The 18,370-nt window shown below is 48.5% G+C and overlaps 1 protein-coding gene across 1 annotated transcript in view; it reads left to right on the plus strand.

Annotated features, from left to right (window-relative positions):
- The first annotated feature begins 4,318 nt into the window (after window positions 1-4,318).
- Window positions 4,319-18,370, plus strand: part of LOC138675535 (A disintegrin and metalloproteinase with thrombospondin motifs 2-like) — a 705,150-nt gene continuing 691,098 nt past the window's right edge. Inside the window, exon 1 of the mRNA XM_069763862.1 lies at window positions 4,319-4,730. Within this exon, the coding sequence (XP_069619963.1) occupies window positions 4,487-4,730 (244 nt within the window). The 5' untranslated portion in view covers window positions 4,319-4,486. The remainder of the gene's footprint in view (window positions 4,731-18,370) is intronic.

The raw sequence follows: 18,370 nt of genomic DNA on the forward strand, positions 1-18,370 counted from the left end.
GATTCCTGGTGACAAGTTTGCCTTATCCTACTTTGAAAATGTTATGACTTGGACTGTGAGTGGTTTCTTTCTTCTTCTATGGATCACTTTAGCGGGTTTGAAGAAGAGGGGGCGTAAAGGAGGGGGTACTGTAACAACCCTGCCGGCATCACTGCATGGCCTTCCATTCCCCACCTGCCTGTTACATCTACTCACTCACCCAGTGCCATGCTGTGAGATCTGTCTGCTGCCGGTTCCATGCCATGTGCTTCATGGCGGCCTGCTCTGTGTACACTTCCTGGCTGTGTGCATAGGGGGGCGGCGCCAGCCACTCCGGATTCTTGTTGAGACTGTGTGGACCTCCCTAAGGTGCTTCTGGCCAATAGCCTTGAGGCCTCTGATACTTAAGGCATCCTCACCCATTGGAGGATGCCTGAGCAAACTATTCCCCTCAGTTAGCATTTGCTACTGAGCTGCCAGGTCGTGTGTTTCCTGTCTCTGAGGGCTGCACTATTGCAGGCCTTCATCTGTGTTCTGTTTGTGTATCCGTGTCCGTTCCTGTCTGTACTCTGGTCTATGTCCGTCCCTGCTCCTTCTTTGTCATTAGTCATTTCCCACTCTGCTGTGTGTACCTCTGCCTTATCTTTCTGCTCTGTTCGCCACTGTCTGTGGCTCTGCTTCTCTCTGCTCAGTTCTACTACAACCTGTGGTTCTGTGTCTCTCAGCTCTGCTCTCTGACCTTGCTCCGCTCTGTGGCTTTGCTCTACGGCTCCGCTCCTTGCGGTTCCACCTGGCACCGCTCCTTGCGGTTCTACGTCTTTAGCTCTTGGCGTTGCCTCCAGCGTCTCCTCTCTTGGCTCCGCCTCCAGCGTCTCTGCTCTTGTCTCCGCTCTTGGCTCCGCCTCCAGGGTCTCTGCTCTTGGCTCCGCCTCCTGCGGCTCCGTCCTAGCTCTGCCTTCTCCTTCTCTGCTCTGCCTTCTCCTTCTCTTCTCTTAGCTCCACCTTCTACTCGTACTCCGCCTCCTGCGATTCAGCTTTGCTTCCACTCTTGCTCTTTCTTTATTCTGCAACTTTCCATACAGGTCTCTACCTGTTCCTTTATATTCTCCAGTCTGAACAGGTTCTTACCTGCTTCCACACATCCATCTGAATACCAGTTCCTACCAGAGTATCAGTCCTGTCAGCCAGTGCCAGCCGTGTCCGCCTGAGTGCCAGCCGCGCCCGTCTGCCTGTATCTCCGTCAAGCCAGTCCGCCCGTCAGGGCCTCTGCCATACCCGTCTGTCAGCCAGTGTCACAGCCGTGCCTGCCTGCCCGTGTCTTGTCCCCGATGGGATCAGCATCCACAGTCCGACTCCACCCTGGAGTGGTACCTGGTAGCTTCCTATTGCACAAGTCTGGCCTCACCATCAGAGGCTCCAGCAAACACCTAGGAAGCTACTTAGTTATGTCCCTTCCAGGGAAGTTCGGTCTGTGGTCCAGTGGGGCTACACCCCCAGGTGCCCGCACCAACCAGTCTCGGCACGAGCGTTACACTCCCTCAGCTCTGCTCTTAGCTCTGCCTCGTGCGGTTCTGTTCTTAGCTCCATCTCCTACGTTTCGGCCCCTTGTTCTGCCTCCCTCAGCTCTGCTCTTAGCTCTGCCTCCCGCGGTTCTGTTCTTGGCTCCGCCTCATACATTTCTGCTCTTAGCTCCGCCTCCTGTGGTTCTGTTCTTAGCTCCGCCTCATACATTTCTGCTCTTAGCTCCGCCTCCTGTGGTCCTGCTCTTAGCTCTGCCTCCCGCGGTTCTCTTCTTAGCTCCGCCTCATACATTTCTGCTCTTAGCTCCGCCTCCTGTGGTTCTGTTCTTAGCTCCGCCTCATACATTTCTGCTCTTAGCTCCGCCTCCTGTGGTTCTGTTCTTAGCTCCGCCTCATACATTTCTGCTCTTAGCTCCGCCTCCTGTGGTTCTGTTCTTAGCTCCGCCTCATACATTTCTGCTCTTAGCTCCGCCTCCTGTGGTCCTGCTCTTAGCTCTGCCTCCCGCGGTTCTCTTCTTAGCTCCGCCTCATACATTTCTGCTCTTAGCTCCGCCTCCTGTGGTTCTGTTCTTAGCTCCGCCTCATACATTTCTGCTCTTAGCTCCGCCTCCTGTGGTCCTGCTCTTAGCTCTGCCTCCCGCGGTTCTCTTCTTAGCTCCGCCTCATACATTTCTGCTCTTAGCTCCGCCTCCTGTGGTTCTGTTCTTAGCTCCGCCTCATACATTTCTGCTCTTAGCTCCGCCTCCTGTGGTTCTGTTCTTAGCTCCGCCTCATACATTTCTGCTCTTAGCTCCGCCTCCTGTGGTTCTGCTTTGCATCCGCTCCATTTCCATTCTGCAACCTACAGGTCAGGTTCATACCTGTTCCCATATACCCTACTGTCTGAACAAATCCCTACCTGTTTCCATATACCTGCCTCTATTCCGGTCCCTACCTAGTCAGTACCTGTCCTGTCAGAGCACCAGCCGTGTCTGGCTTTCCTGCCATAGTGCCAGCCGTGAAAAAAGTTAAATGTTCATTTTTTCCTTCCATAATGCTTCAGTTATTGTGAATAAACCGAAGGGTTAATAAACTTCTTGAATGTGGTTTTGAGCACGTTGAGGCGTGTAGATTTTAGAATGGTGTCACTTTTGGGAATTTTCTGTCATATGTGCCCTTCAAAGTGACTTCAAATCTGGTCCCTAAAAAAATGGTTTTGTAAATTTTGTTGGGAAAATCAGAAATCGCTGGTCAACACTTAAAGGGAACCTGTCACCCCAAAATCGAAGATGAGCTAAGCCCACCGGCATCAGGGGCTTATCTACAGCATTCTGGAATGCTGTAGATAAGCCCCCGATGTTACCTGAAAAATGAGAAAAAGAGGTTAGATTATACTCACCCAGGGGCGGTCCTGCGGCGGTCCGGTCCGATGGGCGTCGCGATCCAGTCCGATGGGTGTCGCGGTCCAGTCCGATGGGTGTTGCGTTCCAGTCCGATGGGTGTTGCGTTCCAGTCGGATGGGTGTGGCGGTCCGGTCTGGGGCCTTTCATCTTCTTACGATGACGTCCTCTTCTGGTCTTCACGCCGCGGCTCTGGCACAGGCGTACTTATCTGCCCTGTTGAGGACAGAGCAAAGTACTGCAGTGCGCAGGCAGCGGGAAAGGTCAGAGGGCCCGGCACCGGTTCGGATCCGGGAAAGATGGGAGGCCTCGGACCGGACCGCAGCAGGAATGCCCCTGGGTGAGTATAATCTAACCTCTTTTTCTCATCTTTCAGGATACATCGGGGGTCTTATCTCAGCATTACAGAATGCTGCAGATAAGCCCCCTGATGCTGGTGGACTTAGCTCACCTTCGATTTTGGGGGTGACAGGTTCCCTTCAACCCTTATAACGTCCTAGCAAAAAAAAAACTTCCAAAATTCTGCTGATGTAAAGTAGTCATGTGAAATGCTATGTATTAACATTATTAGCAGGGAGATAAATGATTTTCTTACATGATTACTGTTATTCATTGAATAACTGCGCTCATGTGATTGGAGACCGGAGAAAAACGGCCGATTGTGTTCTCCAGGGTCTGCAAAACTGGAGATTTCAGACTCTGGGGGGCGCAATACCCTTATTCCCTTATGAGGCAATGAGGCCCCTTAGCAGCCGCCATTTTAATGCGCATCGATGGTCATTAAGGGGTTACACTAAAAATAAACTATACATGATTGGTATCTGCATACTCGCACTGACCTGGGGAATCATAGTATCAGGTCACTTTTATCATATAATGAAAATGGTAAATAAAAAAAGACCAAAATTGTCTGGAATTGCACTTTTTTTTGCAAATTTAACTCACTTAGAATTTTTTGGTTTCCTCGTTCCTCATCCCACAAAAAACAAGAGGGGGGTGGGGGTGCAGCGGGAAATGGCCAATGTGTGTAGGGGTTAAATGTAGTAGTCCCACTGTATACTGATTCCTCCGATGTTGGCGCCGTGTCCCCTGGGAGTCACATGACATTATGGTGCCACGTGAGCCCTGCAGCCAATCAGTGGTCACTATTCTGCTGCCCTCACTGATTGGTAGCAGCGCTCACGTAGCATAACGTCACACGAGCCCCGGGCGAGTCGCCATCGCTGGATCGGCAAGTGTGGGGAGACCAGTGTGTGATGTCTTATTTTACAAGGGGGCACTGCGCATAAAAGGGGACTGCTCCCCCCTGCAAAACGAGGAAAGTCACAGCGATGAAATAATAAAGCGCTGTCAGAAAATGTGGGAGCGAGAAGGGACAAAATCTCTGTCCTTAAGGAGTTAATCCTCGTGCCCCAGAAGGTGAGCAGCGCTGTGCCCTGGTGCCAGGCACGAGGCATCACTTGTCCATGTGGCAGCTGATAATTCCACACTGAGCAATGACCGCGCCGCACAAGTCACTGCCACATCCACTTGGAGGGGAAATGACAGCGGCCAATCAGCGGACGCTTTACAACTGCCAATCGTGCCCCCGACAGGAGAGCCAATCGCATGGCGGATGACAAGTCAACTTGCGATGAACTGGTGTACAGCTGGAGGTGCGCTGCAGACGGAGCTGCCGCTGGTGGAGTACACGGCTGTAGCCCGCAGCTCCGACTCTCGCATCAGCGCTGGATTCCTGCGCTCAGCCGGAGCCCGGCTGCAATGGAGCCCGTCACTGGGATTCTCACCTGTGCCGCCCTGTGCTGGACGCTCGTTCTGCCGGCCAGTTGTCTGTACATTTCCAGGGACGAAGGTGAGTGGCGCCGCCCGGTGCCCGACTGCGAGCGCTATTCTGCAGGGTGCGGGCGGCAGCAACACTCCGAGCCCCGCGGCTTCTAGCTTTGGAAAGTTTCTGATGCCAAAACTTGGCGGCACTAGTCCTAGCGAGTTGTAGCAACACAGATGCGGCTGATAACGGGCAGGACCGGAGGCTGATAACGGGCAGGACCGGAGGCTGACATCTTACCGGGCGAGCGCCGGGGGCTGACATTTTACCGGGCGAGCGCCGGGGGCTGACATCTTACCGGGGGGTGACATCTTACCGGGCGAGCGCCGGGGGGTGACATCTTACCGGGCGAGCGCCGGGGGGTGACATCTTACCGGGCGAGCGCCGGGTGGTGACATCTTACCGGGCGAGCGCCGGGGGTGACATCTTACCGGGCGAGTGAAGGAGGCTGACATCTTACCGGGCGAGTGCCGGGGGCTGACATCTTACCGGGCGAGTGAAGGAGGCTGACATCTTACCGGGCGAGCGCCGGGGGCTGACATCTTACCGGGCGAGTGAAGGAGGCTGACATCTTACCGGGCGAGCGCCGGGGGGTGACATCTTACCGGGCGAGCGCCGGGGGGGCTGACATCTTACCGGGCGAGCGCCGGGGGGGCTGACATCTTACCGGGCGAGCGCCGGGGGGGCTGACATCTTACCGGGCGAGCGCCGGGGGGGCTGACATCTTACCGGGCGAGCGCCGGGGGGGCTGACATCTTACCGGGCGAGCGCCGGGGGGGCTGACATCTTACCGGGCGAGCGCCGGGGGGGCTGACATCTTACCGGGCGAGCGCCGGGGGGGCTGACATCTTACCGGGCGAGCGCCGGGGGGGCTGACATCTTACCGGGCGAGCGCCGGGGGGGCTGACATCTTACCGGGCGAGCGCCGGGGGGGCTGACATCTTACCGGGCGAGCGCCGGGGGGGCTGACATCTTACCGGGCGAGCGCCGGGGGGGCTGACATCTTACCGGGCGAGCGCCGGGGGGGCTGACATCTTACCGGGGGCTGACATCTTACCGGGCGAGTGCCGGAGGGTGACATCTTACCGGGCGAGTGCTGGGATGGTGAAATCTCAGGGTATGTGTCCACGTTCAGGATTGCATCAGGATTTGGTCAGGATTTTATGCAGGTAAAATCCTGACCAAATCTGCACCTGAGGTCACTGGCAGGTCACCTGCGCTGTGCTTGCGTTGTTTCTGCAATGTAAGGACATTATTATTTATTTATATAGCACCATTGATTCCACGGTGCTGTACATGAGAAGGGGTCACATACAAGTTACAAATATCACTTACAGTAAACAAACTAACAATGACGGACTGATACAGAGGGGCGAGGACCCTACCCTTGCAGGCTTACATTCTACATGCTGCGTTCTTAAAAGATGCGCGCCGCATGTGCGTTTTTTTTGTGGATCTGCCGCCTGCGTCTTTTACTGCATAGTGGAGACGGGATTTCATGAAATCCCCTCCACTATGCTGTAACATCTGGACGCTGCGTTTTTTCCTGAACGTGGAAACATACCCTTACAGGGCGAGTGCCGGGGGCGGACATCTGAGGTGTGCTGGACGTTTTATTAAAAACACACCACCTGACAATGCAGTCATGCAAAGTAATGCTGCTCACAAGTTAACCCTTCAAGTTGGGCCATGCGTGATAAGTTGGAGATGTGTGGAAGTGGCTACCAGCAGAGGGATAAGGGCTAGTGTTCCCTATGAAGACATTACAAGAAGCTGACATCATACAGGCGTGGACAGGTCATGGAAATGCTTATTTCCACATGTGGAGAGGAGCATTTTCATCTGTGCTGAGCTGTATTTGGGTCAAGAGACTTATTTGTAGCTGGGTCCAGAGGGGCAGTCATTGTGAAGAAAGCTGGAGCTCGATCCAGAGGGGCAGTCGTTGTGAAGGAAGCTGTAGATGGTTCCAGAGATGCAGTCGTTGTGAAGGAAGCTGTAGATGGGTCCAGAGATGCAGTCGTTGTGAAGGAAGCTGTAGATGGGTCCAGAGATGCAGTCGTTGTGAAGGAAGCTGTAGATGGGTCCAGAGATGCAGTCGTTGTGAAGGAAGCTGTAGATGGGTCCAGAGATGCAGTCGTTGTGAAGGAAGCTGTAGATGGGTCCAGAGATGCAGTCGTTGTGAAGGAAGCTGTAGATGGGTCCAGAGATGCAGTCGTTGTGAAGGAAGCTGTAGATGGGTCCAGAGATGCAGTCGTTGTGAAGGAAGCTGTAGATGGGTCCAGAGATGCAGTCGTTGTGAAGGAAGCTGTAGATGGGTCCAGAGATGCAGTCGTTGTGAAGGAAGCTGTAGATGGGTCCAGAGATGCAGTCGTTGTGAAGGAAGCTGTAGATGGGTCCAGAGATGCAGTCGTTGTGAAGGAATCCTAGATGGGTCCAGAGATGCAGTCGTTGTGAAGGAAGCTGTAGCTGGGTCCAGAGATGCAGTCGTTGTGAAGGAAGCTGTAGCTGGGTTCAGAGATGCAGTCGTTGTGAAGGAAGCTGTAGCTGGGTCCAGAGGGGCAGTCGTTGTGAAGGAAGCTGTAGCTCGATCCAGAGGGGCAGTCGTTGTGAAGGTAGCTGGAGCTGGGTCCAGAGGGGCAGTCGTTGTGAAGGTAGCTGGAGCTGGGTCCAGAGGGGCAGTCGTTGTGAAGGTAGCTGGAGCTGGGTCCAGAGGGGCAGTCGTTGTGAAGGTAGCTGGAGCTGGGTCCAGAGGGGCAGTCGTTGTGAAGGTAGCTGGATCCAGCTCAACCATATCTTAATGGACCTTTCCCCAGTGCATAATCACAGTCATGCTGAAATAGGCCCTTCCCAAAAATATTGCCACCAAGGTGGAGGTATACAGTTGTCCAAAATATGGTGTTTTGCTAAAACTTTGCTATTTTCCCTTCACTGTAACTAAAAAGCCGATGCTGACCCCTGAAAAACAACCCCACGTTATCAATCCTCCTCCACCAGTCAGGCAGATGACATTCTTGTGGTATTTGCAAAACCCATGCTTGTCTATCCGCGTGCTAGGTAGAGAAGTGCGCTTCCTCAGGATTGTACATGACACGTTTCCTTTGCTCCAGTGTACAGTGGCGGTGCGCGTTACTCCACTCCATCTGATGCTTGGCGGAGTAATGATTGCACACTGTACATCTGCCAATGCCAGTTTGTGCGGATGTTAAAGGGAACCTGTCACCCCCAAAATCGAAGATGAGCTAAGCCCACCAGCATCAGGGGCTTATGTACAGCATTCTGGAATGCTGTAGATAAGCCCCCGATGTATCCTGAAAGATGAGAAAAAGAGGTTAGATTATACGCACCTGGGTGGGCGGTCCAATTCGATGGGCATCGCGGTCCGAGGCCTCCCATCTTCATAGGATGACGTCCTCTTCTTGTCTTCACGCTGCGGCTCCGGCACAGGCGTACTTTGTCTGCCCTGTTGAGGGCAGTGTAAAGTGCTGCAGTGCGCAGGTGCTGGGCCTCTCTGACCTTTCCTGGCGCCTGCGCACTGCAGGGGTGACAGGTTCCCTTTGGCTACTTTCACATTAGCGTCGTACTCGGCCGACGTACCGACGCATACTGTGGAAGCACCGCATAACAAGGGCAGCGGATGCATTTTTCCAACGCATCTGCTGCCCCATTGTGAGTTGCGGGGAGGTGGGGGCGGAGTTCCGACGCTCAAAAAAAACTTTGCAAGCAACGTTTTTTTGTTCGGACGGTCCGCCACAACACGACGCAACCGTCGTACCACGGTTGCGACGTGTGGCAATGCGTCGCTAATGTTAGTCTATGGGGAAAAAACGCATCCTGCAGACAACTTTGCAGGATGCGTTTTTTTTCCCCCAAAACGATGCATTGCGACGTATCCCAAACGATGCTAGTGTGAAAGTAGTCTTAAATGGCTTGGGAGGTTATAGTCAGCAGAACGTTGGTAACTTTTATGCACAATGGCCCAGTTCATTATTGCTGTTGCTCCAGTTTTCTGGAGTAATTTGCTCCTTAATAATAAATAATCTTTATTTTTATATAGCGCTAACATATTCCGCAGCGCTTTACAGTTTTGCACACATTATCATCACTGTCCCCGATTGGGCTCACAATCTAGAATTCCTATCAGTATGTCTTTGGCATGTGGGAGGAAACCGGAGTGCCCGGAGGAAACCCACGCAAACACGGAGAGAACATACAAACTCTTTGCAGATGTTGTCCTGGGTGGGATTAGAACCCAGGACCCCAGCGCTGCAAGGCTGTAGTGCTAACCACTGCGCCACCGTGCTGCTCCTCCTTATTCTCCATATGAATACTGCATCTTTTTAGGTTGCCATTTTTGTCCAGATGTGGTAGCCAGCTTATTGAAATGTGACTTTTAACAAATGTTTTTTTTTTTTTTTTTGTGGGGTGCATCTCACTCCAGTCCAAGCCTTAGGCAAAGTTTTCCATCTGGTGCATTTTTTGACAAACTTCTGACTTTTTAAAGCATTTGTGATTTTTGGTTGGTGGAAAAGTCACATAAACTGGTTAAAGACAAGAATAAAGAGCTGTTTTGCTTTTGTGCCAAATGTTATGAATCGTATGTGCCGTTTTGAAGAGTTCGGTGAAAGAAAACATCAGCGAGAACAACATTAGAAGGGGAAAAAAAGAAAAGTGGCTTCAAGATCAAAAAACATGATTGGGGCTCTGTGTCTCAACACTTGGCGACCTCACTCTAAGGGCAGTCTCACACGTCCAGATAATTCCGGTACCGGAATCAGTGTCCGTGTGCCCGTGCGTTTCTGTGGCACATCAGTGTGGCACACGTGCGGCTCACGTGTGCCGCCCGTGTGCCCACTGGGTACCACAAACACCGTGCAGGAGACAGCGCTAAGGTTTAGCGCTGTCCCCTGCATCTGGTGCTGAAGCCGCCATTCATATCTTCCCTGCAGCAGCGTTTGCTGTAGAGAAGATATGAATATTCTTTTTTTTTTCTCGTTTCTCGTGTTTAAAATAAATATCCATGTCTCCACCCCCCTCCCACCCCCTGTGCACCCGCCCACTGTTCTTAAAATACTCACCCGGCTCCCTCGCTGGCGTTGCTTCCTGTCCTGGCCGCACCTTCTACTGTATGAGCGGTCACGTGGGGCCGCTCATTTACAGTAATGAATATGCGGCTCCACCCCTATGGGAGATGGAGCCGCATATTCATGACTGTAATCGGCGGCCCTACGTGACCGCTCATACAGTAGAAGGTGCGGCCAGGACAGGAAGCAGCGCTAGCCAGCGAGGGAGCCGGGTGAGTATTTTAAGAACAGCGGGCGGGTGCACAGGGGGGGGGAGGGGTGTGGGGACATGGATATTTATTTTAAACACGAGAAACAAAAAAAAAAAAAAGAATACCGTATTCATATCTTCTCTACAGCAAATGCTGCTGCAGGGAAGATATCAATGGCGGCTTCAGCACCAGTGGGGGGAACAGCGCTTACTGTAGCGCTGTCTCCCGTTGTGAATTCTGTTGTCGGGCTCCCTCCTGTGGTCATGAATGGTACTTCGGCTGGTTCTGTCCATGGACTTTCTCTGGTGGCTGTGGGTGTTTCTGAGCTTCCTTCCACAGGTGACGAGGTTAATTCGTTAGCTGGCTGCTCTATTTAACTCCACTTAGATCTTTGCTCCATGCCACCTGTCAATGTTCCAGTATTGGTCTAGTTCACTCCTGGATCGTTCTTGTGACCTGTCTTCCCAGCAGAAGCTAAGTTCCTGCTTGTATTTCTTTGGTTTGCTATTTTTCTGTCCAGCTTGCTATTTTATTGTTGTCTTGCTTGCTGGATGCTCTGGGACGCAGAGGGAGCGCCTCCGCACCGTGAGTCGTTGCGGAGGGTCTTTTTGCGCCCTCTGTGTGGTCTTTTTGTAGGTTTTTGTGCTGACCGCAAAGCAACCTTTCCTATCCTCGGTCTGTTCAGTAGGTCGGGCCTCACTTTGCTAAATCTATTTAATCTCTGTGTTTGTATTTTCATCTTTACACAGTCATTATATGTGGGGGGCTGCCTTTCTCTGAGGCAAGGTAGGCTTTATTTTTCTATCTTCAGGGCTAGCTAGTTCCTTAGGCTGTGCCGAGTTGCATAGGGAGCGTTAGGAGCAATCCACGGCTACTTCTAGTGTGGTTGATAGGATTAGGGATTGCGGTCAGCAGAGTTCCCACGTCCCAGAGCTCGTCCTTTATTATCAGTAACTATCAGGTCATTCCGTGTGCTCTTAACCACCAGGTCACACGGAGACACGGTCCGCAAAAAATCAATGACATCTGCACAGATGCATTGATTTCAATGTGTCTACGTGTGTCAGTGGCTCCGGTACGTGAGGAAACTGTCACCTCACGTACCGGAGCCACTGACGTGTGAAACCGGCCTAAGGGCTCCTTTTCACTTGCGAGAAACATGTGCGAGTCTCGCAGGTTAAAACCCTGCTCTGGCGCCGGCACTCCAGAGCGGAGAGTGCAGCTGCATAGCAATACATGGAGCTGCACGCACCGCTCCCAAGTGTCGGTGCCAGAGCAGGGTTTTAACATGCGAGACTCGCACGTATTTCTCGCAAGTGAAAAGGAGCCCTTAGTTTACGTGGCGTTCCACTTCGTAGCTGAGATGCTGTGGTTCCTTCCACTATTCAAGAATCCTTGCAGACGATCGTGGGATATTTGAGAAGAAATATCATGAACTCACTTTCTATGACGGCATATTGTGTGTTTGTGACATATTGCACATGATTAGTAATTTGGCTCCATGGTTTAGTCTAGTCCTGCTCTCAATCTGCCCCTTCTTTTCGTTGTGAAATATTAAAGTGAAGATGTCCATAGAAATATGTCTAAAGTTTAAATGAAAATGAATTACATGAAACCTAATGAATGTGAAATATACTTTAGCAGTGATTGATTTAGTTCACTAATGTGAAACTGTCATCATCTGAAATGAAGTCTGGTGTGTTTGAACGTTTGTCCACCGCCTGGTGCTACTGAAAATCTATGGGCCATCGGAGTGACTAATGGCTAACACGCAGTAAAATGCATGTGGCTATGCCTGTACATCAATTGTTTACCTGAGGATCATTTGTATATCATTTTTTTTTTTTTTTTTTTTTTTATTACAACCAGGAATGTACCCTTCCAAAGTGTTTGTAGAGCTTGACAGATGAACCACACATTTCTGTCATTTCTCCTGAGTACACCGATATCCCGTTTTTGACGCATGGCAGGTATCAGAAGGAACGCAAAATTGGCTGAAATCAATGGTGGTGTCTGATGTGCCTAAACAGTGGATTTCCCCCCCCCAATTCTAACTCTAACCCTAATCTCAACCCTAACCATAACCCTAATCACAACCCTAACCTCGTCCTCGACACACCCCTAACTTTAGCCCAACTCTAACCCTAATGGGAAAAATGTAAATAAATGTTTTCTATTTTATTATTTTTACCTAAGGGCGTGATGAAAGGGGTTTTTATTTACTATTTTCTTTTATTTGATCATTGTGATAGACCCTATCACAGTGATCAAAATGAACTAATAGGAAAAATTTCCTATTGGTGGCAGCCGGCAGATGTTGCCGTGTGCACTGCGCATGCGCCACCCATTTTCTTCCCGGAAGAAGATGCCGCCGGCACGGGGACTTCATGGGGGGGATGCAGGGACACCGCAGGTACGGGTGGGGTATCGGGGGACCACATTTCTCTCTCCTCTGATGTGCGATCACATCAGAGGAGAGGAAAATTTAAATAGGAAATCGAACCCTTTTTAATTTTTTTTTTTTTTTTTTCTTTGTGCGGTCGCCGTTTGCAACACTGGGGTCAGTAAAAAACAAATCATTTTCTCTGGGGTCTCGGCTGCCCTCGGTAGCCAAGACCCCAGAGAAATTCCGACCCTGGAAGGCGCTTCTACCCTTATTTCTCAGTGCCGTTAAATAGCAGCGCTGAGGAATAAGTACCCTTAACTGCCGCCATTAAAAGGTGTATCGGCGGTCATTAAGGGGTTAATAATCCACCGGTTTGTTTTCAACCAAAGAACTACGTCTCGTGTGAACCAGCGTTGTAACTTATAGCATAGTCACTTCTGGAGAATTTCTAGTTCTAATACTGTAGGGTCTCTGCAATATGCTGAACAAAAAAAAAATTTTTGCAAAGTTTGCACTCCAAAATCACATGGTGTGCTTTGCTTTATGAGCTGTTTTGAAGTGCAAATTTTTTTTCTTTACATTTCATCCTTTTTGTTTATTCAATAAATAAAAAATACTGATCTATGTTAAATATTAATGTCACAAAATCCAAGCCATCTTGGATCTTTCTAAACTTATTCTTATTTAAAGTGACACATGCCAGATAGCAATTTTTCCCGATAAAAACGCTATAAAACCGCAAAAAAAGCATACAATAAGCATCCCATCATTTAGAATGAATTCCACATGTTTTGTGCACATGAAGCATTTTTTTCTGCGAAAAAAACGCATCGCGGTAAAAACCGCAGCATGTTCATTAATTTTGTGGTTTTTTTTTGCGGATTTCCCACTACAAAATGCATTGGGAAGTGTCCGGAAAAAACAGCGGCAAAAACGCGGCAAAACCGCATGCAGATTTCTTGCAGAAAATGTCCGGTTTTTCTCAGGAATTTTCTGCGAGAAATCCTGAACGTGTGCACATAGCCTAAAGCCTGTTTTGTTTTTTTAATTATAAAGATATATACAATGTAGACCTAGGTTTAACCCTCCGTCAGGAACAATGCCTTAACTAACGAGTTCAACGAGTTCAAATACAGGCTAGAAAAATGCCTATAATATCTAATTTTCTCAATTTCAGTGCTCTAAAAGAGATCAGTGATTGCCATAGGCATGTAATAAGAGAGTACACGTAATCGGGTGCAAGAACAACCCAATTTACTTACCATAAAAGAAATAACTGTAAAAGTACATACATTTCACAACTCCCGCCAAATAGCCCCCAGTTTTCAACTCATAACTATTATTAAAAAAATAAATATAGGGAAAAAAGCCTAATTTTAAGGTACCTAAAATGGTATTAGACACATTAATTCAGAATTCGATGTTAACCCCTTTCTGCCATCAGACGTACTATTCCGTCCATGTGGGGTGGGCTTTACTTCCCACGGACGGAATAGTACGTCATAGGCGATCGGCCGCGCTCACGGGGGGAGCGCCGCCGATCGCGGCCGGGTGTCAGCTGCTTATCGCAGCTGACATCCGGCACTATGTGCCAGGAGCGGTCAAGGACCGCCCCCGGCACATTAACCCTCGGCACACCGCGATCAAACATGAGGTCCGGAGGTCTCTCACATCCTCCCTGCAGAAAGTCCCGGATCCAAGATGGCCGCGGATCCGGGTCCTGCAGGGAGGGAGGTGGCTTACCAAGTGCCTGCTCGGAGCAGGCACTTGGTAACGCTGCAGTGCTGTTTGACAGATCGGTGATCTGTCAGAGTGCTATGCAAACTGGCAGATCACCGATCTGTATTGTCCCCCCCTGGGACAAAGTAAAAAAGTAAAAAAAATTTTTTACAAGTGTGTAAAAAAAAAAAAAAAAAAAAAAATCCTAAAATAATGAAAAAAAATATATATATTCCCATAAATACATTTCTTTATCTAAATTAAAAAAAACAAAAAACAAAACAATAAAAGTACACATATTTAGTATCGCCGCTTCCGTAACGACCCGACCTATAAAACTGGCCCACTAGTTAACCCCTTCAGTAAACGCCGTAAGAAAAAAAAAACGAGGCAAAAAACAACGCTTTATTATCATACCGCTGAACAAAAAGTGGAATAACACGCGATCAAAAAGACAGATATATATAACCATGGTACCGCTGAAAGCGTCATCTTGTCCCGCAAAAAATGAGCCGCCATAGAGCATCATCAGCGAAAAAATAAAAAAGTTATAGTCCTCAGAATAAAGCGATGCAAAAATAATTATTTTTTCTATAAAATAGTTTTTATCGTATAAAAGCGCCAAAACATAAAAAAAAATGATATAAATGAGGTGTCGCTGTAATCGTACTGACCCGAAGAATAAAACTGCTTCATCAATTTTACCAAACGCGGAACGGTATAAATTCCTCCCCCAAAAGAAATTCATGAATAGCTGGTTTTTGCTAATTCTGCCTCACAAAAATCGGAATAAAAAGCGATCAAAAAATATCATGTGCCCGAAAGTGTTACCAATAAAAACATCAACTCGTCCCGCAAAAAACAAGACCTCACATGACTCAGTGGACCAAAATGTGGAAAAATTATAGCTCTCAAAATGTGGTAACGCAAAAAATATTTTTTGCAATAAAAAGCGTTTTTCAGTGAGTGACGGCTGCCAATCACAAAAATCCGCTAAAAAACCCGCTATAAAAGTAAATCAAACCCCCCTTCATTACCCCCTTAGTTAGGGGAAAAATAAAAAAAATTTAAAAAATGTATTTATTTCCATTTTCCCGTTAGGGTTAGGGCTAAGGTTAGGGTTAGGGCTACAGTTAGGGTTAAGGCTACAGTTAGGGTTTGGATTACATTTGCGGTTGGGATTAGGATTAGGGGTGTGTCTGGGTTAGAGGTGTGGTTAGGGTTACCGTTGGAATTAGGGTTAGGGGTGTGTTTGGGTTAGGGTTTCAGTTATAATTGGGGGGTTTCCACAGTTTAGACACATCAGGGGCTCTCCAAACGCGACATGGCGTCCGAACTCAATTCCAGCCAATTCTGCGTTGAAAAAGTAAAACAGTGGTCCTTCCCTTCCGAGCTCTCCCGTGTGTCCAAACAGGGGTTTACCCCAACATATGGGGTATCAGCGTACTCAGGACAAATTGGACAACAACTTTTGGGGTCCAATTTCTCCTGTTACCCTTGGGAAAATACAAAACTGGGGGCTAAAAAATAAGTTTTGTGGGAAAAAAAAGATTTTTTTAATTTTCACGGCTCTGCGTTATAAACTGTAGTGAAACACTTGGGGGCTCAGTTCTCACAACACATCTAGATAAGTTCCTTTGGGGGTCTAGTTTCCAATATGGGGTCACTTGTGGGGGGTTTCTACAGTTTAGGTACATTAGGGGCTCTGCAAATGCAATGTGACGCCTGCAGACCATTCCATCTAAGTCTGTATTTCAAATGGCGCTCCTTCCCTTCCGAGCTCTCCCATGTGCCCAAACAGTGGTTTACCCCCACATGTGGGGTATCAGCGTACTCAGGACAAATTGTACAACAACTTTTTGGTTCCAATTTCTTCTCTTACCATTGGGAAAATAAAAAATTGGGGGCGAAAAGATAATTTTTGTGAAAAAAAAAATATTTTTTATTTTTACGGTTCTGCATTATAAACTTCTGTGAAGCACTTGGTGGGTCAAAGTGCTCACCACACATCTAAATAAGTTCCTTAGGGGGTCTACTTTCCAAAATGGTGTCACTTGTGGGGGGTTTCAATGCTTAGGCACATCAGTGGCTCTCCGAACGCAACATGGCGTCCCATCTCAATTCCAGTCAATTTTGCATTAAAAAGTCAAATGGCGCTCCTTCACTTCCAAGCTCTGTCATGCCCCCAAACAGTGGTTTACCTCCACTTATGGGGTATCGGCGTACTCAGGACAAATTGTACAACAAGGTTTGGGGTCCATTTTCTCCTGTAACTCTTGGCAAAATAAAACAAATTGGAGCTGAAGTAAATTTTTTGTGAAAAAAAGTTAAATGTTAATTTTTATTTAAACATTCCAAAAATTCCTATTAAACACCTGAAGGGTTAATAAACTTCTTGAATGTGGTTTTGAGAACCTTGAGGGGTGCAGCTTTTAGAATGGTGTCACACTTGGGTATTTTCTTGGGTATTTTCTATCATATAGACCCCTCAAAATGACTTCAAATGAGATGTGGTCCCTAAAAAAAAAAATGGTGTTGTAAAAATGAGAAATTGCTGGTCAACTTTTAACCCTTATAACTCCCTAACCAAAAAAATTTTTGGTTCCAAAATTGTGCTGATGTAAAGTAGACATGTGGGAAATGTTATTTATTAAGTATTTTGTGTGACATATCTCTGTGATTTAATTGCATAAAAATTCAAAGTTGGAAAATTGCAAAATTTTCGCCATGTTTCCGTTTTTTTCACAAATAAACGCAGGTAATATCAAAGAAATTTTACCACTATCATGAAGTACAATATGTCACGAGAAAACAATGTCAGAATCACCGGGATCCGTTGAAGCGTTCCAGAGTTATAACCTCATAAAGGGACAGTGGTCAGAATTGTAAAAATTGGCCCGGTCCATAACGTGCAAACCACCCTTGGGGGTAAAGGGGTTAAAGGTTCACCAGAAAAAAACACAATTGCAGAGCTAAGAACAAGAATTGCACATCATTTTGTATGTGTCAGGCAGATTGCATTATGACATTTGTGACCTTGATAATTAGAAAGCCTTCTGTGTCCACTTTCCATGGTGGAGGAGTTGCATCTCCTTCTTTTGGAAGGTGGTAGAGGTGATGGGTTTTCACTATCATCTTTTGGGGGGAATCTTTTGAGCCGAACTTGAAGGTTAGAGGGGATACCGATAGTTTTCATAGTTCGTAGCTCTCCCAAGCGCTAGTTCATGGGCCATTTTTTCAGAAGGGCTCTTCTACAGAGTGGTTCATGCTGATTTTCAAAGTAAATCACTTGTGGTTTTATACCGACCAAAATTCAACATAGTGAAAAATATGACCATTGACCAGCGCCTGGAGTTTCTGCTGATGCTGAAAGTTGAGCACATCTGATCAGCTGTATCAACACCCTCTTTGGTTGCATTATAAAATGTAATGCAACCAAAGTTTGTTTGTTTTTTTTGTGCTTCAGACCCAGGATCATCATCACCATCACCCATCACCATCCATTGAGACAAGAAATATATATACCGTATTTTTCGGACTATAAGACGCATCGGACCATAAGATGCACCCCAATTTTGGGGTGAAAATTGCAGAAATTTTTTTTTTTTATATGATGGGGGTCCGTCTTATTGTCCGAATTTACAGTATCTTACCTGAGGGCTGGCGGTGGCAAAGCAGGGTCACAGGAGGCATGGTGTCGGCAGAGGTGGGGTGATGCGGTACGGCGTGCACCTGAGCAGGGTCCCTTCCTGCTTAGGTGTGCGACGCCACGGCCTGGTGTCCATGGGGGGGTTGCAGCAGTGGTGTGGTGACGGCAGAGGTGCAGGGATAATGAGCGGTATGGCGTGAGCAGGGTCCCTTCCACAGGTGAGGTGACGCAGTGGCCCGGTATCCAATGTGAGTAGCAGAGCCGGGTTAATCATCGGTTTCTCGGTGGTGGCGGCGGCCATCTTCCTGAGGCTGCGCGTTTGCAGATGGAGTGCTCTGCTTCCCGGGGCTTCAGGAAAATGGCCGCGGGAGGCCGTGCATGCACAGATGGAGATCGCGGCGGCCATTTTCCTGAGGCTGAAATCTAAATCTGCAAACTCTGCTTCAGGAAAATGGCTGCCGCGATCTCCATCTGCGCACGCACGGCCTCCCGCGGCCATTTTCCTGAAGCCCCGAGAAGCAGAGCACTCCATGTGCGCACGCGCGGCCTCAGGAAGATGGCCGCCACCACTGAGAAACCGGCTCTGCTGCTCACATTGGATACCGGGCCGCTACATCACCTCACCTGTGGAAGGGACCCTG

Source organism: Ranitomeya imitator, chromosome 4 (genome assembly GCF_032444005.1).
Source record: "Ranitomeya imitator isolate aRanImi1 chromosome 4, aRanImi1.pri, whole genome shotgun sequence".
NCBI classification, from domain to species: domain Eukaryota; kingdom Metazoa; phylum Chordata; class Amphibia; order Anura; family Dendrobatidae; genus Ranitomeya; species Ranitomeya imitator.